Source organism: Panthera uncia, chromosome D4 (assembly GCF_023721935.1).
Source record: "Panthera uncia isolate 11264 chromosome D4, Puncia_PCG_1.0, whole genome shotgun sequence".
Taxonomy (NCBI): Eukaryota; Metazoa; Chordata; class Mammalia; order Carnivora; family Felidae; genus Panthera; species Panthera uncia.
Window position 1 is genome coordinate 89,261,383 of NC_064807.1, and position 19,314 is coordinate 89,280,696.

The 19,314-nt window shown below is 63.9% G+C and overlaps 1 protein-coding gene across 2 annotated transcripts in view; it reads left to right on the forward strand.

Annotated features, from left to right (window-relative positions):
* Nucleotides 1–6: 6 nt before the first annotated feature.
* VAV2 (vav guanine nucleotide exchange factor 2) overlaps nt 7–19,314 on the forward strand; it is a 167,065-nt gene continuing 147,757 nt past the window's right edge. For both annotated transcript variants that reach the window (XM_049630993.1, XM_049630984.1), the window contains exon 1: nt 7–211. In XM_049630993.1, coding sequence (XP_049486950.1) covers nt 8–211 — 204 coding nt within the window. In that variant the 5' untranslated portion in view covers nt 7. The remainder of the gene's footprint in view (nt 212–19,314) is intronic.

Sequence of the window (19,314 nt, forward strand, 5' to 3'; positions counted from 1 at the left end):
GGGCGCCATGGAGCAGTGGCGGCAGTGCGGCCGCTGGCTCATCGACTGCAAGGTCCTGCCGCCCAACCACCGGGTCGTGTGGCCCTCGGCGGTGGTCTTCGACCTGGCGCAGGCGCTGCGCGACGGCGTCCTCCTGTGCCAGCTGCTGCACAACCTGTCCCCCGGCTCCATCGACCTCAAGGACATCAACTTCCGGCCGCAGATGTCCCAGGTGAGGGTCCGGGCGCGCGGGCGGCCGCGGGGAGGGAGAAGGGCGCGCCCCAGGAGGCGCGAAGTTGACCAAAGTCCCCCAAGCCCGGGGCGCGCCGCCGCCGCCCGTGGGCACGGCCGGGGAGCGCCCCGGGCCGGTCTGCGCCTCCCTGGCGAGGGGAGACTCGCGGCCGGGCGGGGCGCCCGCCCCTGCCGACCCCTCTCCGCCCGCCCCTGCCGACCCCTCTCCGCGTCCTTCCCGGCCCCGGGGAGCCCGCCACGCCCGGGGGCCTCGCCCGGCGTCGCGCCCTCGGGCTTCGGGTCTGGTGGACTGGACCGTGGGCGACGAGCGGGCGCGGTCGCGGGGGTCGGCGGGGCGGGGAGCGGGGGCCGGAGGGCGCCGGTGGGCTCCGGGCGCCGCCTCCAGGACAGGGCCGCACAAGTTGGTGCGATCGGGGGTCCCCGTCGCTCCCCCGGCACCCTCGAGTGTGGCCTTTGTCGTGGCCGAGCGCGTGTGGCTGCAGGCCGGCAGGAAAATGTCTGCGCCGCCGGCAGGAGCTGCTTTTCTTGGCCCCTTAAAGGGAACTTGGCCGAGACTTTAGCAGAATGAAGCTCCGGTCTTGCCCTCCTGGAGTCCCAGAGCTCCCACCTAGCTCCGGTTTGAAGGGGCCCAGGGGGCCATCCTGGGTCTGGCCAGCGCTGTTGAGGATCCACCTAACTGTTAGCCCCGAAGCCCCCTTCCTCCGTGGCCCTCTGTGGCAAGTCCGCGTGGACAACGGCCATTCATGTGTGACATCGGAAAACAGACTAGGGAGAAGGAGGGATGGAGTGAGTCACGGCTTTTCCAGGCTGGGCTGCATGGCCTCTGCCCTTTGGCTGTGACTGCGTTTCCAAGGAGATGGGGGCCCCCCTCCCCCAGGGAGAGGAGGGGGGTGGCTGCTGACAAAGAGGTGCCCTGAGAGGGTAAGGGGGCTGTGCTCCCACCCAGCCCAGGATCAGGGGAGGCAGACGGGCTGGTGAGGGAGCCTGGAGGTGGGGGCATGAGGTCTTAGGGCCTCCCTAAAGCCAGCTCTCTTGCTAACCAGCCGGGAGTGGGGGCCAGGCGCCCTGCTGCAGAATGCTTTCATAAATCCGTTCCCCTCCATCCACCCCTTGGGGGGGGGGTGCTGGGAGGGAGAAACTGAGGGCAGGAAGTGTTGCCGAGGGCAGAGCCGGCCATGGGCGAGAGTGTGTCTGCCTTTGGCCCTGACACTGTCCAGGCTTGCTGGCTCCTGACGGGTTTCCTGGCTGATTGGCAGGGAGGCTGGGGCACAGACAGAGCCTGGGGTGGGTCCTGGAGCTGCCCTTTTCCAGCGCGGTGGGGGGGGGGGGGGGGGGGGGGGGGGCACTGGCTGAGGCAGGTGGCTTGGCTCAGCCCCTGTGCTGGAAGCACACAGACATCCCGGGGTCCACGGAGCCGTCCGTGGGACAAGGACACTGACACCGGCACAGCCCCTTTGTGCCCCAGCCTGGGTGAAGGTTTGAATGTTAAGGGAGAACTGGGAGGGCCAGTGTCTCTGTGTCTTCCTGGGCATGTCCTGATTGACACCTGGCACCGTTGCCTTGCAGGTAGGTGACCGCCTTCGGGGCCTCAGTTTCCTCATCTGGTTGATGGGAACAGCTGTGGGAGCCACCACATAGCCACATGGTGAGGATTCCACGGGGGAAGGCGGAGAACGTCCTCCGTGCAGTGCTGAGTTAACGTTAGTGATTTTAGGAGGGCCCTCTGGGCACTGGCAGGTATCGCTCTTGGCTGAGGGCTGGTCTCCCTGACCTCGAGCCCACCGGTCACCTTGTGGGGGAGGGGGTGGGTCACCCCTGTGTTTGTGTGTCTGCTGCTGATGCGGGGACGGCCGCCGGTGCTCCTTGAACCTGCGTTCGCTGGGTCAGGGGGCTGGTCAGATGGCTGTATCTGTATACTCATAGGTAAAGAAACGGTCCTCTTTACCAGGTCTGGCTGTGCGTGGTTTGGGAAAGGAGCTTGGGGGCCTCTCTGTGTGGCTGCTCTTTGTTAATCGGGAAGCTTCCGGTCCCTGGAGGTGGGAGAGGTGTCCTGTCGGCCCGGCCCACGGTGGTTGGATCACAAGGAAAATCGAAGCTTCCCTTTCTTACCGGTCCTGCCCTGGGCGAGGCTCGATCCTGGGGAGGGTACACCACCCCTGTTTTATAGACGAGGCCGCCACAGCTCAGAGACATCGACTTGGCCCGGATCACACAGATCAGAAACCACGAGCTCAGCTCTCCCCTCTCGGACTTGAAATGAAGTAGGTTCCGCGAGACTTCCCGAAGCTGTCGGGCTGACTTTCGGATGGGCGCTCCTGGCCTGCTGGTCGGTTGCTCCTGCCGCGTGTCTGCTTCTACCGCGTGGACGGGGTGTGGGGCGTGCGCCTGTTTTCTGTGGGGGTCTGTGGAGGTAAGTGGGTCTGCAGGCCCTTCCCGCGTCCCTGCCGCCCCGGAGTGCCAGAGACCCGTCCAGCCCAGAGGCCTCCACGATGCTCCCTCGTTCCAGAAGGCCGTGCTGGCTGCTCGTGGCGCCGTCGTGGTTTGGGGGGGGACAGCGTGTGGAATGCCCCTCCACTCTGAGTTGACCTCGGCTGGGTTATCGGCCCCAAAGGAGCGTCAGAGCGTGTGCACTTACGGAGTGTCGGCTGTGTACGGAGCTGGAAACGAGGAGGTGTTCGCAGAGGATCCAAGTTGCCCCTTTGTCGTGCCTCCTGGAGCTGGCAGGTCGGGTGCTTTCGTTTTTTTTTTTTTTTTTTTTTTTAATCCAAAATGCCCGGAAGCCGCCTTGGATTTAATTAAACTAATTAGGTATGGCCACAATCTGCTGATCCCAAGGAGAGATCATGTGTGTCCAGAGCCGCTTTGGCCGTGAGGGCCTGAGGTGCCGATGCCAGGAGTCAGCCCTTGCGTTGGGTCTGAGCCTTCCGGGCGCCACCCAGCCCGCCCCGCGCCCACACCACCCTGGCGGGCCTCCTCCCCGGAGAACAGGTTGGGAAGCCCGTCGGCGGGGACACGGCACAGAGAGGGCGTGGGACCCGGGGGCCTACCAGGATTCCTCTCCTGCCCACGCCTTCGTCGTCGACTCCTTCCCGACCCTGCCTCGTGCCCTTGCTGGTAGACCTCGCCTCCTCTTAGCCTGATTCTTCCTGGAGGCGCTAGTCCAGAGGCCCCTTCTCTGGGAAGCCTCCTCTGATGGCACTGTCCTGTCCCGCGGCGTGGCGAGCCTGGCCGTGGCCCCCAGACCTGGGTGCGTCGCTAACCTCGCACTTCCGCGCCCTTACTCCACCCAGCCTGTGGGTGCCACGCTTCCGCTGCGCACTCTGCAAAGCCCAGGAGCTGTGTGTTTTCTGTCGCCCTCCAGACTGGGCCGAGCCCCTCCAGGAGGTCATCTCGAGGTCCCACGGAGCCTGCGTCCCTCTGTTCCTTTGCCGCTGTGTTGCATCATCCCAAGGCAGGCTCTGTGCTTGCTGGGGGCCCCGGGGGGCCAGCTGGGCGGGTCCTGCTCTCATGACGCCCCAGGCGAGTGAGGGCGCACCGCAGAGGTGTCGCCCAGATGCCTGGGGCCGCAGAAGCGGCCTGCAAGTGGCCTGGGTCCTGAGGCCGAGGCGTGCGATGCCAGGTCAGCGGGGAGCAGAGAGGAAGCCTCATACTCGTGGAAAGAGGAAACCTCTTCTTTTTCAATTTTGAAAACGCGTTGGACTCACGGCAAGCTCTGCGTGCTGCACACACAACCTTTTTCGACCCAGTTGAGGTGAATGGGTCATTTGGTCCCTCACCCCGAGTGTGTCCACGTTGCCCCCAAACAGGGGTGTTGTCCTCGTGAACGCGGCGCAGCCTCCCCGTCACGTCCCACCCTGTGACCCAGTCACGCCTCAACGGGTGTCCCTGAAATGCCGGTTCAGCAGAAGGGGCAACCGGGAGGGTTGGCTGCTCTCCCTCTCTCCAGCCCCTCCGTCTGGGCCGGCCCCTCAGCCTTCCCTTGATTTTCAGACCCCAACACCCTGCAGGTACCAGGTGCCTTTTGTTGCAGAACGTCCCTCCGTTGGGTCCCTCTGCGTCCCCTCGGGACTGGATTCGGGTTGTGCGCCTGCGCGGGAGACCGGCCACGATGCCACCTGCTCCCGCCCCTGTCCTGCAGGCGACAGGTGCTTCAGCTTCGACCCCACTCCCTCGCTTGACGGAGGCGGGGTCTGCCGATCCTGTCCTTGGCGTCACTCCGTCCCCCGTCATTCACAGCTTTTCTCCGGAAGGGACTTGGGACAAGGTGCGACCCCAGTCTTTCCTTCCTCCTTCTTCTCTTCCTTCCTCTCTCTCTTTCTGCCAGTTTGGATCGCGGTTTCCTGTTTTATTCCATGCATTAACGTCTGTTACCGTCATCATTTGTGTTTGCGCTCACGCTCCCTCGGGTTCGACCCCGGGAACTGCTTCTGTGTGTCTTTGACACGTTCCCAGTGTTTTCGGTGCCCTGCCCTCCTTTCTGGCGCGAGACGTCCAGACTCCTCTCTTTTATTCTTCTTAGTCCCTGCCAGGAGTCAGCCGTGTGCTTCCATCTTGGAGAGGGGTGTTTAGAAGCCAAGCTCTGGGTGCAGGGGTGCACACCGCAGCAGGGCGCTCTCCGTGGTCAGAGCTGGCGGTCTGTGTGTGTGCACCCAGGTGTAGACGTATGTGCTGTGTGCATGTGTGTGTCTGGACACGTTTGCATTTGTCTTTATTTTCCAAGTGTATCAGTGCCACCCCACAGAAATATGTGAGCCGGTCTGTGTTTAAAAACTTCTGGTGATCGTATGAAAAAAGTAAATAGGGACGCAAAACTCTACTCTTAATGACACATTTAAAAAAAATTTTTTTTAACGTTTATTCATTTTTGAGACAGAGAGAGACAGAGCATGAACAGGGGAGGGGCAGAGAGAGAGGGAGACACAGAATTGAAACAGGCTCCAGGTTCTGAGCTGTCAGCACAGAACCCGACGTGGGGCTTGAACCCACAGACTGTGAGATCATGACCTGAGCCAAAGTCGGACGCCCAGCCGACTGAGCCACCCAAGCGCCCCCTTAATGACACATTTTATTTAATCCGTGCATTCTCAGCAAGGGGAGATATGGCCCCCAGGGTGGTGGAAATCGGATCTCTGGGGGTAAAGAAATCAAGTGCTTTTTATGTACACGTGAAGCAGAGACGTACATAGAGTACAAAACAGATACACGGTTCCTCTGTCGTATTAAAATTTGATAGCGGGAGGTCGATTAGGAGGTCGATTATGCAGAGTGCCTGGAAAGGCTCCCAGTGGGGACAACTGGAGAAAGAAACCTGCATTTCGCCAGCACTGGCTTTTCCACGCGGCAGGGTTGTGGCTCTGAGCGGGTGGGTAGCGATCGCTCGTCCCTGAGGGCGGGACTGGGAGTGGGGGTGGGCTAGCAGAGGCCCATGTGCCGGGGTCCCCTCTTTGGCACTGGCCTGACCAACGGGGAGGAGGGGCCCTTGCCGGGCTGTGTGGAGCAGGGTCCCGAGGCCTGGGTGTGGAATCGGCAGGAAAGGCCCGTGGCCGTCATCTGCCCGGGTCGTGGGAAGGCACAGCCTGCCGTTGGTGGACAGCGGGTTGTTTGTGGGGGACGCGCTGCTGGCACCGGTCTGGCTTTGGCCTCGGTGGGCTGGGATGGAACCTGGAAGTTTGCCGTGCGTTTGGCGGGGAGGCCGTCCTGAGGGAGGACCCGCGTCTGTCCACGGTCTGGGCCCTGGAGATGGGCGTCTCAGTGCTGGGAATGGGGGTCTCTACTGAGCCCGGGGCCAAGTGTGGGGGCTCCGGCCTTGCTGGAGGCTTGACCGGGATGAGCAGCCACCGTGAGCCCCCACCCCAGTGCCTCGTTTGAGCTCTTTCTTGCACGCGGACATGGTGGCCAAGGATGTCCCCTCCCTGGAGAGCGACTCCCTCATCCTTCCCAGAGATGCACTAGGTCCCACTCTGGGGGTCAGCAGTGTGATGCCCTCCAGCCTCTTCCTCCCGGCCCCGGGCCCACCATGTTGGTGCCTGTGGCTTCCTGAGTTTGAGGGTGGGACGCCCCCGGGGCGGACAGTGCGGGTGGGGCCCTGGTTTGGGCAGAGACCCAGGCTCAGCCCCACGGCCGAGGCCCTGCCAGGTCGGCCTCCGTCCCGACTGGCCCGTGAGTCCACCCCTGTCTCCCCCAGCAGGGGTGGACCCTCGTCTTGTGTCGAGGGCCAGACGGTACATATTTCAGGCTTTGTGGGCCAGACGGTCTCTGTCGTGACCACTCAACTCTGCCCTCCTGGTGTGAAAGCAGCCGTGGTCGATCTGGAAATGGGTGAGCGTGGCCGTGTGCCAGTAAACTTCACGGAGACTGAGATTTGAATTTCGTATCACTTTCGTGTGTTGCCGAATATTATTCTTCTGGTTTTTTCCCCCCTGCAACCGTTTAAAAACATGGAAACGCGCCTCAGCTTTGTGGCCCGTGCAGAGCCAGGCAGCGGGCTCCCTTGCCACGCTTGGGGCCTGTCCTGGGCCTGTGAAGGAGCCCTGGTCCCTGGGCTCGGCCCTCCCGGAGTGTGCCGTTCTGTCTCCCTTTGTACCCGGGGCCCTTGGCACGGGCTCCCACAGCAGGAAGCGCTCAGTAGGAGCAAAGCTTCTCCATCTTGCGCCAGAAATCGTGCCAAGTGCTGGGGCCGTGATCACCCACTTTGTAGGTGAGGCCGCCGAGGCCGCCGGGGCTGGGCTCCCGGGGTCTGGACATTCGGTGAGCGAGGTGAGGGCCCTGACGCGGCGGTGGAGGGACGCACCGTCATCGGCCACTCGGCTCCAGCGGGGACCTCAGTGGCAGCGGGGTCACTGGCCTGGCCGAGTCTCCGTCTCCTCGTCTGAAAAGGGGACGCCCGTGGGCCCCCTGCAGGCTGCCGGGGGCATTTGATGGGAAAACGCGGGCCTGGCGCTGTCCCTGTCTCGTGCCTGGCGCCTGCTGGAAAGGTCTCACACCCTCTCTCTGCTGCTTGCCTCCCAGAAGCTCAGTGCTGGTGGGCGCAGGAGGAGGGGACAGCTGCAGGGTTTGCTGTCACCTCGTTTGGGGCTGTGTCAGTCCTTAGCTGATGCAGATATTTGGATTGGTGAGGACAGGGATCGCTGAGGAGGGCATGGAGGAACTGACCTTGGAAGCCGGATGGCTTTAGGTAAGTGAAGGCTGGAGATGGGCAGTTGCTGCAGAGATGGCCCCCATTAAAAACAAAAAAAAAAATTTTTTTAATGTTTACTTTTGAGAGAGAGAGAGCGGGAGAGGGGCAGAGAGAGGGGGAGTCACAGAATCCGAAGCAGGTTCCAGGCTCTGAGCGGTCAGCACAGAGCCCCACACGGGGCTCGAACTCACGGACCATGAGATCATAACCTGAGCTGAAGTCAGACGCTTAACCGACTGAGCCACCCAGGCGCCCCGGGGGATTCTCGATCGTTGCTGCCAGCCGTGCCCCGTCCTGGGAGGGTTTGTCCCCTGACTGCCCAGCACTGGCCCCTCCCCTGGGCCTTAGGAGACCCTGTGAGGCACCGGGTTGGGCACTTAATGGAGAGGTTACGGGGGCTGCCCGAGGTCACACAGCTGCGTGCAGCGTGAGGCCTCTTGCCAACCCGCACAACGGCCCTTGGAGGGTCCCCACTGGTGAGGAGGCTGGGGGCTGCCCAGGGCCTGAGTCCAGCGGTGGCCCCGGGCTGCCCGGCCCTGCCCTTGTGGCTTCATGGCTCTGGGCCCGTCCTCACCTGCTCCCTGGTGCTGGGAGGGGGCTCACTGTGTCGTTGCTCCCCACTCGTGCTCACGCGCTCATGGGCATCGGGCGAGAGAAACAGGGACCCCTGACACTGTGTCCCTGACCTTCCAGAAGAGGAGACGGCAGGAGGGGTTCTTGATGAGATGAAAGGGGCACTTTCCAATGCAGAAAGCCATCCAGCAGGCCCGCGAGGGGCTGCCTGTCGGGACGCTGGGGAGGTGACAGTGGCCCTACTCCAGTCGTGTGTTCTGACCTGTGTCCCCCCGGCCCTGCCTGCTCTCCCCAAATGCCATTTCTGGAACTGGGGAATGCACTGCTTGGGGGTGAAGTTGAGGCCTGTTTGGGGGGGGTGGGGGTGCCTGAAGCTGGGGTCTCAGGGTGAGGGGGCCTCCCTGTCCCCGCCCGGCCGTGGGGCCCTGCTCAGTGCCCCTCCTCCACCGTCAGATGACGTCAGGTCCCTGCCGAGCTGTCTCCCGGCGCATCCATGGCTCTGCCACGCAGATCAGTGCGTCCCTGAGATGTGGGAGGTGGCAGAGAGGGTGCTGGTCCGCGCCCCCAGGAGTCCCTATGCCGGGGACAGGCCTGGGTGCCAGGTGTCGGCCTGCTCCCGCGCCCCCCCCCGCCCCCGCCCTGCCTCTGGGTGGTCTCCTCCCTCAGCGCACCTCCCTTTCTGTGCCACACGCTTCCAGGTTGCCCAGATGTCCACTTGATCGTCGTAGCTGACCTGTAGGCGCAGGAGGCTGCCAGGCGAGGGTGGTGTGGGCACCGATCGCGTGGCGGCCAGTGGCGCAAGGGCTGAGCCACCTGCTGGGGTCCCCACGGCCCGCCCCGTCCCCGCCTTCCTCACGTCAGAGCCGAGGCCCACGTTCAGGCTTCTCTGGCTTGTCCCGGCAGGGGCTGGCTGTGGACCATGGCGCTGCTCCTGTTTGCTGGCCCCTGGGGCTGGCAGGCGGCTTGCTGAGAGGCCTCAGTGCCCCACAGGAGTGGGGGGTCCCAGCTTGTAACTGTACAAGCGGGCGTCTGGTTCCGGGGCCATCGCCACCTGTCCCGGGCACACGGGGCACCTAGGGCAGTCTGTTCGCAGCCCGTGCTGGGCCCTCGTGCTCCCGGCAGCCACATCCGGAGACCCTCCCTCCCTTCCCTAAGCTCTTCCCACTCTTCCTTTACCCCTCCCTGCCAGAGGTGGGCATCTGTGTGCCCCCCAGCCCCCCGAGTCTCTGGCCGCAGGGACAGGAGAGAGGACAGCTGACGGGCATTGCCGTGAGGGACGAGACCGCTCGGGTCTGAGCCGTTTTCCTGCGCGGGTGATGGCCTCACACAAGAGCTGCCACGGAGACGTTTGGTGTTACTTGTTTTCACCCCAGAGCTCGGAGGAAGCAGGCTGGAGGCACGGCAGCGGGTGTGACCGCACGGCTGCTCCCCCCGGGCCTCTGTGCTCCTGGCTGCAGAAGGGGCCCCCGTCCCTCGAGGTGTCTGGGCGTAGTCGGTGCGGCGAGGGCTCAGGGCCGGTGTCCTGGCTCGGCTGCCGAGCACCGTGGGCCGCGGAGCTTGACCGTCGTGGGGCCTCGGTTTCCTCCTCTGTAGGATGGGGGATCTTTCTCGGCGGGTGAATAGATAAACGTGGGGGTCTCTCCAGACGATGGAGTAGGAGGCGACCAGAGGGAGGAACGAAGCCTGACAGGTGTTGCCGTGTGGACGAACCTCGGGCACGTGTGGAGGGAGAGAAGGCAGACACGAGAGGGTAAGGACTGTGGGACTCCAGCGATAGGAGGTTCCAGTGCAGGTGAATCCACACACACAGCGAGTGGGGGTGGGGGGGGAGGGGGGGGGGGGGGAGGGAAACCGGGCGGTGAGTGTACTAAATCACCAATCGTAATTTTGTTACGTGTCCTTTTTTTTAAATGTTTATTTTTAAGAGACAGAGACAGAGAGCGAGCAGGGGAGGGGCAGAGAGAGAGGGAGACACTGAATCCAAAGCAGGCTCCAGGCTCTGAGCCGTCAGCACAGAGCCCAACGCAGGGCTCAAACCCACGGACCGTGAGATCATGACCTGAGCCGAAGTCGGACGCTTTACCTACTGAGCCACCCAGGCGCCCCCCCCTCCTTTTTTAAATTAAAGTTTACTTATTTATTTTTGAGAGAGAGAGAGAGAGAGAGAGAGAGGGAGTGCGAGTGCATGCGAGCAGGGGAGGGGCAGAGAGAGGGAGAAAGAATCTCTAGCAGGCTCCACACTCATCACAGAGCCCATCATGGGGCTCGAACCCGTGAACTGTGAGATCATGACCTGAGCCCAGGTCAAGGGTCAGACGCTTAACTCACTGAGCCACCCGGGCGCCCCTCTGATGTGTCTTACCGCACAGGAAGAGCCTTGGGCTGGCAGGGGATTATGTGAGGCGTTTGAGCAGGTGCGGGCAGGTGAGTACCTGAAACCCTCACTTGCTGTGCTGGGGGCCTCGGGGCCACCGTGTGACTCCCACGGGCCCCGCACACTTTGCCTGTGGCCTCCCTCTTCCACAGAAGATGTAAAGGGCCCAGTTTTATGACCGTGCGGATGTAAAGGCATATATTGAAATGTGGTCTTTGACCTCACACCCCTTTGGGCCCCTACAAGTGCTGGCCCGCCGTGCCTGGGGAGTGGCTCAGCCCTCGGGCCTCTTCTTGTCCTGGGTCCGTGCTGCTGCAGGACTCGGGGCGCTGAGGCAGGGCTGGGTGCCCCCCGGGGGTTCCGCGGGACTTACTTCTCTCTCTGGGAGTGAGGCTTGAGTGGCCGGAAGCAGCTGCCTCTGCTCCAGGCTCCTGACTCAGCGCCTCAGACAGGACGGCCCAGGAGAGCTCCTGAGCTCATGTGTCAGGAGAAAGTCCCCCCTCCTCCCCACCTCCTGTGCACCCGATTCAGAGTGTGTGATGAAGGAAGACGGGTGCCGGGAGCATGTGACAGGTTGCGTCTCAGTGGCCCCACCTGTAAAATGGGACCATCATCTCTAGGTGCCTCCAAGGGTGATGGGAGGAAGGCTCCTGGGGCATGTGATGTCCCCCGTGAACAACGGAAGCCGCTCGGGGTCTGGGTGCTGGGATCTGTGTTTGCGTAATCCCTCCCGCGGGAAGCCGCCCTGCCTCTGACGCGGGAGCCTGCGCTCTGGTTGACAGGTCCCGGGCCTTGTGCCACTGGGTGAAGGAGGGGCATTTTCTCCCTGCCCTGCAGTAGCCCAGCGGCCCTGGAGCCGCGATTGCCCCCCGGAAGCGCACCCGGGGGCGGCATTGGCGTTCAGCAAGGATGCGGGTTTTCTCCGTGTCTCCGGCAGATTCGGTTTTCCTGCATTGGCGGCCACGCTCCTGGAGCCTTCCCTGCCGTCCCTCCCGCTGACCTTCCCGGCCGGGCGTCCGTGTGGGGGCAGTGGGCTTCCTGAGGGTTCCATTGGGGGAGCGGAGGGGCGGGCCGTGGAGGACGGGCACCTCGTCTGGGAGTGAATAAGGGTGTCAGTAAATCCAGGCTCTAAACCTCCTCCACAGGTGGCCCTTGTGTGCAGAGCTCACGTCTGCTTTGGCTCTGCGGTGCCGTGAGGCCCGGCTGCATTTCGGGGACTTGTTTCTGGAACTGGGTGTGTGTGCGGACGAATCCCAATGGACCTTGGGGTCAGGAGGCCGGTGCCACCTGCCATCTCTCTGTGCATCCCTGGATCCCTGACAGGTCTGCGCGGTGCTGGCCGCCTCCAGTAGGCAGAGAGTGGGGGGGGGGGGTTTGCGTCCATCCTCCCGGCGGTGGCTGAGGGTTCTGGGGTTTGGCCTGCAGAGCTCCGTCCACCCTGTGCACCCCACTCTGGCCAGGGGGCAGCGTCCAGGCGTCGATGGCCGTTGAACGGCTGGTTCTGTTCATGCCAGGGACCACACTCTGGACCGGCTCTGGATCTCCATCCCGAGGCCTCCCCCCTGCGCGAGTGTCCGGCTGGTGGTGGTTGTGTCCTGCAGGGTGGGAAATGGCCCCGGCCAGGCGGCCGGCATGTCACCGCCGTGTCTCGCCTTGCCCAGCGGAGCGGCTCCGGTCTTCAGCCTTTCTGCCGCTTCGCCATCTGGCGGCCGTGGGGACGTGCAGGCCAGCACGTGGCCTGCCTCCGGGGGGGTGGATCCGGCCGGAGTGCTCAGCCCCTTCCTGCGTTCCTCGGGCGCGGCGGTGTCCCCTGCGTGCTGGGCTGGGTCTGGGCTGCTCCCAGGCTGCCCGGCGATGCCTGGATGATCCTAATTAGTCACAGTGCTGGGGGCGCCTGGCCACGGACCTGACCCCGGCAAAGGACGGCCTCGGGGAGCGGGGGTGACCGGGGGCCGTTTGATAGCACTGGAGGCTGAGGCTCAGGGCGTCCGGGAGCGGGTCCGAGTTCACCGGGAGGGGTGGAGGCGGGACTCAAACCCGTGGCCTCCTGTGGCCACGGGCCCACGCGCCGTGCGTGCCGTCGGATGCACCGCCGCCCGCACGCTCTCGCGGTAATTCACGCGCTGGCAGCCCCTTTCCTCTTTTTCTAAACTCGTGTGTGTGGAAAAAAAAATTTTTTTCCTCCTTCTGAAAAACGAGAAGATAGAATCTTCACACACCGCTCCCTCCTCATGCAAATACACCTTGGGAGAAATCGGCCTGCCATCTCCATGGGTGTATTTTGTGGTAATTTAGCTGCTTAAATGGAACATCTGTTAGCCAGCGAGGCTCCGGGGGAACGGAGCGGTAGATCGCAAGAGTGCTGGGGAAGCAGTCTGTTTGCAGCGGGAGCTCAGGCCCCCCGGCCCCCCCCCCCCCCCGTGGCGTGGAGGGGCGCCTGGCACCGAGGACCACGGTGCGACAGGCTGCGGGAGGCTGGAGTGTGTGTGCCCGCCCCGCTTGGGTCCCCGAGGACAGCTGTGCAGGCTCAGCGAGGCCGGGGCTCAGGGGAGGAGCCCCTCTTTGCAGCCTGCCCGTGCCCGAGGGACTCTTACACCCAGGCCCCCCACCGGCCGCGTTTCCCCCTTCAGCCGAAGAAGGGGGGTCGTGGTGGTCAGGAACCAGGCTGGGCCCGAGCTCAGACCTGCCCCCTGCTGATGGGGCCGCGTGCGCCCCCTGATGCGCTTCTCAGTGACCCCTTCCCCCCACCCTGCCTGTGCCTCCTTGACTCACCTGTGAAATGTGCTGCCGTGAGATCGGGTGAGGTCCCCAGAGTCTCCTGGCCCCCAGTAGGCACTGGTTTCCATGTGGGTTCCGGCCTTTCTGTGATATGGGTGGTGGTCCTCCCGGCAGCCAGATTCTAGGGGGAGGGCTCCTTCCTTCCCTGCCTCCTGTCGGGTCTCCTCTTCTGTCAAGGGATCTTCCCGGGCGCCCCCAGCCCCTCCTCCAGCCCCCACAGGATCTTCGGAGCTTCCAGCTCCACGTTTACTGAGCACCTACTGCCCGTGCCTGGCTGGCCCTCAGTGCGAGGGAAGGACGGGTGAGGCCTGGCGATCCTTCCGGGAGCTCAGAGTCTGGGCGGGGGTGGGGGGCGCCGAGGGGAGCAGTGGTCACCTGGAAGGGGAAGTTAGAGGAACCCAGAGCCCCTGCCTTCAAGGCCGTAGGGAGGCGGGGTGGTGGGTGGTGGGTGGCTTGGTCCGGGGTGCAGAGGTGTCACAGAAGGGGGTTGGAGAGAACGTGATGTCCTGGATGTGGCTTCAGAAGGCTCTGTCTTGGGGGCACCTGGGTGGCTCAGGCCGGTTAAGCTTCTGACTTCGGCTCAGGTCATGATCTCAGGGTTCGTGAGTTCGAGCCCCGCGTCGGGCTCTATGCCGACGGCTCAGAGCCTGGAGCCTGCTTCGGATGCTGTGTCTCCCTCTCTCTCTGCCCCTCCCCCACTTGTGCTCTGTTTCTCTCTTTCTCTGTGTCTCAAAAAATAAATAAACATTTGAAAACAGAATTAAAAAAAAAAGAAGGTTCTGCCTTGGCCTCAGTGCTGGGAGTGGATTGGAGGCAGACGCAGTCACCCCAGCAGGGAAGTGATCAGGCCTGGCCCGGGTAGGGTAGGGGGTGGTATGGGGGAGGGGAGAGAAGCTCCCGGCTCCAGGGTGTGGGGGAGGCGGGGTGATGAGGAGGGTGCCCCGATGTCAGGCTTGGGCAGTGGTGTAGACGGTGGGGCTCGTCCATATCCCCCCGTGGGGCTCAAGGTCTGCCGTTGGCCGTGGCCCAGGGAAGGCCCGGCTCGCCCAGCGGTCTGTCCGGAATCTGCCCTGCACGGGAGTTGCGGGACGTTTCGGCCCCACCCGGTTGTGTTCTGTGTCTGGCTTTGAGCTTCCTGCCTTTTTTCCGGTCTCTGTGTGGCTGACCACATCGGTGTCCAGGCTGGACTTGGGGGCGGGGGGCCGGCCCTGGCCTCGCCGTGCCAAACTCTGCGACCTCTCGTGCGGCCAGGGCCTTGGCAAGAGACCCCTTCCACGAGCACCGGGCTTCATCCTGGACTCCCCTTCCTTGATGATGACGTTCTCTTGTCTGCTAACAGCTTTGCCTTCGCGAGCACGGGATTGATCAGGTCGTAAGCAGGTGAATCCAGCTCCCTGGGGAAGCACAGATCCCAGCATGTGCGATTCACCTGCAGGTGACACGACGGCCTTCGCGGAGACCCAGCGAGACGGCCGCAAACCCAAAATCGTGGCGTGTGTTACTTTTAAGTGGTTTTTGCCTGTGGGAAGAGTGTTTTTTCTTAAAAAGGGTTCCGCTTTCCGTGGATCTCTTCGAGACCGCTCTATTGCTATCGATTCAGCGAAGCTTTAATCAGGAGACAGGCTCGCAGTGGGCTCTGTGGACGGTAACCTCCCAGCCTCGCCGGTTCGTTCAGTGGGGGAGAATTTGCCGTGGCTCGGTGGCCGCACGGGAGCAGCTGACTGACGTCTCGAGCTCGAGGCCCGCGTTCGGGCAGGGCCGGACCCCAGGACTTGGGGGCTGTCAGAGGGTGGAGCATCACTGTTGGATACCGGGTGGGACTCAGAGACCCAGGACGGTGTCCCTGCCCCTCACCCCCTTCCTCTGCAGTGAGGGCCCCCAGGCTCTGTAACGGGGGGCAGCGCGTAGCGTGGCATGACATTGGCATGGCTGTCAGGAGAGGGGGGACGGTGTTTGTCTAAGGTGTCCCTTGAGGGATATCCGGGCCTCCCAGGATGGCGCTGTGGGTAGGGACCCCAGACGGTCGCGGCCTGTCCGCGAGAGGTTTCTCCCCTCTGGGCCCCCGCGTGGATGGCACCAGACACACACGTACGTACAGAAGGCTTGCGGGTCTGCCTGCCGGCCGGAGGGCACTGTGCAGTTACCTGTGCATCCCCGGGGCGTCCCCGGGGCGTCCCCGAGGAGCCGGGGCTGTTGCCTTAGTCCCCACGTGGCAACCTGCTTTTGTCCCTGCTGTGTCTGCCCCACGTGGCTTCCCGTTCACATTAGTTCATCCGTTCCAAGGTAGGTATTTTCTTCGTGTTCTGACGTCTCTGAAATGAGCGTGGGCCTGGGAGCCTTGTGAGGAGGTCCGCGCGGTGTGTGTGTGTGTGTGTGTGTGTGTGTGTGTGTGTGTGTGCGTGCGCAGGGAGGGCATCTTTAGTCAGCAGGGAATGAACGTTGAGACAAACAGCCCCAAATGCCGACTTCTAGAGAACCCGGTCAAGGAAGTAATTGACCTGGCAGCACTCTTTCCGAAGGGCCTTCTCCGATTCCTCTGTGTTGACAAAATCGTCACGGAGACAGCGGTGTGTGCAGTTCTGGGAGCCTTGCAGGGTCGGGGTGGGGCCGGGAGGGAGGGCCTGGGCGGGTGTCCCCCGGGGGGTGGGGAGTGTGGGGGACGGAGCCCACTCTGCACCCAGCCTCTGGGTCCTGGGGGGCGACGGGAAGGATTCCTTTTGTCTTCAGGCCTCTCTCTGCGCAGCCTTGAGTCCTGGAGCCTCTGCCCCCCAGGTGCCCAGGAGGGTCTGAGAGTGGGCACAGTTGAGATGGGGGTGCCCACATGGTCTGCCTGCGCCCCCTATCCTCTGGCACTGGGCTGCCATGTTTTGCCGCACCTTAGCCCAGCCTTTGAGTTCCATGAGGCCGCCGGAGTGGGGACACGGGTGGCTGGGGGCCATCAGGACGGGTGTCCCAGCACCGGGTTGTCGGGAGGCTGGGGGATGAGTAGCCAGGGGCAGGGGCGGGTCCTTGGGGCGGCACCCCTTTCCTGTCCTAGGGGTGGGTGCGGAGCCAGGGGCGGCCGCCTCGGAGGACCCGAGGCCGCCCTTCCGCCTCCTTCAGACTCATCGATCCGAGCGTGTTTTCCTGGACGGGTTTCAGCGGCTGTTCCCAGAGCAGCTTGTTAAGACTCGTCCTTGCTTCTCAGCGAGCAAGGTGCCGCTGGCTGAGCAGTGCTCCAGACCAGCCATCCTGGGGGTCGGCCGTGGGACGTGCGTCCCCGAAGCTCCCCTCCGGGAACCAGAGGTCAGGTAGCCGGCCCTCAGCTTGCTTTTCTGGCTGGTCTCCTCTCAAGCCAGCCGTTTGGCTCTGGGGCCAGAAGCGGGGGGGGGGGGGGCAGCTGTTGAGGACCCCCGGGCAGTAAAAGGAGCTTATTGCCCTGCCTGAGTGTGGGGCCCGGGGAAGGAAGGAGCTGGGCGCCGGGCCACACGTGTCCTCGGTGCCTCCTATCCCAGATCTCCTGAGGTCCAGCCAGAGCGGAGAGGGGGTTCCAGACCCTTGGGGTGGGGTCCACAGCCCCAGACAGCCGCGTTCGGCCACTCTGCTTGTCTTCAGGGGAGCGGTGCTCTCCATTAGAGCACCCCGTTTCCTTCCTCTCTGCTGCCCTTGGCTTTTCGGCCACAGACTGACCCCCGGGCATCTGTGGAGGCTTCCAGATGTGGTCCTGGGCCCGGCCTGCCGGAAAAGCCGTCCCGAGAAGGACAGGGAGGGGCACCCGGTGTGGCTGCTCGGTGTGGGTCGGTGGCTGATGGATCGGGACCTTCTGCTTACCTGCCCTCCCTGCGCCGGCATCTGCAGCCCTGGATCCGCCCTGGGGTATCCAGCCTCGTGACGGTGACCGCTCCTCCCCTCTGAGCACCTGCCTCCTGCTCCCCCTTCCTTGGGCTCAGGCATCCCCTCCCCCTTCCGTGACCTCCCCTGCCTGGTGTTCCCACAGCTCTGCTCCTACTCAGCCGGCATTGGCCCTGGGGGCTTTCCCTGCCCTGCCCTGCCCTGGCATGGGGGCAGGGGGCAGCCCGTGAACAGCCCTCTCCCATCTCCCTGGAGTTGGACCCCGTCTCTCTGAATCCGAGGCGCCTTCTTCCTGGGTGCCAGACTCTGCGACAGAGGGTGTCGCAGAGTCAGGTTGACAAAGCGCCCCAGGCCTGGGCCGGCAGAGCATCTGGGTCGTCAACCCTCTGGAGGGAGGAAAGAGCCTCGCCCTGACTGAGGGGCGCCTCCCTGCGCTGCGGCTGCTGGTGTTAGCAGGCTCCCGGCCGAGAGGAAACAGAAAGCAGTCTGCTTCCACTTTCTTCTTAGGCTGGTGCTTGGTTTCCCGGCTCGAGGAAGTAGTTGGCCGTGATGCTTCGGGGTTTGGGGCGAAGCTTCCCGAGGGATCCTCCCGGTGGGACGTCCCTTTGGGCCCGAGCTCAGGGCGAGGCTCCCTGCTGGGCGGCTGCACGCCCCGGGCCCCTGGGCCACCTTGGCCTTTGCTCAGCGGTTGGAGGCCTCTCCAGGGACCCGGGGAGGCGGGGAAGGGAGCCTCAGTGTCGTGGTTAGTGTTTTAGCTGCGAGTTGATGAAATTCCCCACGGACCAGAACTTTCTCAGCCCGGCTTGGGCCTGGGAGGGACAGCTCTGACCTCCCCCGTGCACCAGCGGCAGGCCGTGTCTGTCTGTGGTGGGGTTGGCATCACGAAGCTGGTTTTTGTGTCTGTCTGACTCTTCCTGGAGACAGAGGAGCCGTGGGTCTCCCGGCGACCGGGGCCCCAGGGCTTGCCAGCTCTTCCCGGCACGTGTGTCCTGGGGCAGCCCCTCAGCCTGGAGGCCTTACAAGGACAGAAATCTCTCCTGTCATCTGGTAGAGGCCCCAAGGTGTCGTCGAAGGCCCCAGGGCACGGTCCCTCCCGGCCATCCAGGGGACGCCTCTCTCAACGCATCATCCAGTCTCTGCCTCTGTCTTGCCTTCTCCACCCTGTGTGTCCCCACCAGGCTTCCGACCTGTGGGGCCTGCCTTTCTGTCCCCGTGCTCTGGCCCGCCCCCGGACGCCCCTGTGGTCTGCAGCTGGTGGGCCGCAAGATTCCCCCCCCCACCCGGAGCCGCTCCACTGCTCTCTCACTTCCCTTGGCCGCCCCCTCCCCGCCCCCTTCTCCCGAAAATAACCCCGGGGTGGGCGGGCACCTTGCAGGCCCAGCCTAGGAGCCTCCGTTTAACCGTCTCTTCCCGTGGGGGGTGGGCAGAGGCTCGCACTTTCCTACTCGGTGCCCTCGTGCCTGGCACCGTGCAGGGCCGGGCAGCCGTTTGAGTGATGCAGGGGTGAATCATGCATGAACGAAGCAGGGAAGGCGGGTGGCCTGCCCGGGGCTTCCCGAGGCCCTCGTCCGCGGAGCCTGCCCGTGCCTGTCTGTGCCCAAGGCCGTTGGGCTGTGACCGTCGTCCCCTGCGGCGGCCCTGCCTCCACGGGCCCCGTAGCGGACAGGGGCTCAGTTGTGGGAATGGCCCGGGAGGACAGAGCCAGTTACTGTCACGTAAACGTGATCTCGAAACCCTGGAAACACCCGGAATGCCCGACGGGAGGCATCGCTGGAGTGTGTGGCCCGCGTCCGGGGAGATTCCCAAACACCAGTGCCACGTGTCACACTGCCAGGGAGGAAATGCCAGGGCCCAGAGCTGTGTGCTGTTCCCAGCAGTGAATTTTGTAACAGCAAACGATGCAGAGTCAAGAGGCTGGACGACAAAAAGCCCTCGCGTGGCCGGTGGTGCTTCGGGGCCGGAGCTCACGTGGGGTTTCGTTTTATTCCAGACTTCCGCCTCACGGAGGAGAGGCTGCTCCTATCTGGGGAGAAAAGACCAGCACCCTGAGCAGGTGGGGCCGGGCCCCGGGCTGGAGCTCGGCTGCCTACAGCTGCGATACCAGCTCTGGCCAGCTTCCCTCTGCTGGGACAGCTGGGGGCGTGCCCGCCCCTCCCACCCCCTGCCCTGCTGGCCTCTGCCCCCAGGCCCCTGCAGCCTCCCTCCCCCCGCCCGGCTCCCACCGGCTGGGGGGAGGGCTGGGGGGAGGGCGGAGGGTGGAGGGCGAGTCCACAGCTGCGAACATTCCTGACCCCGGTTCAGGGGAGAGATCCATCCGGGCCCAGCTGCTCCTGGCAGACAATGGAGCTCC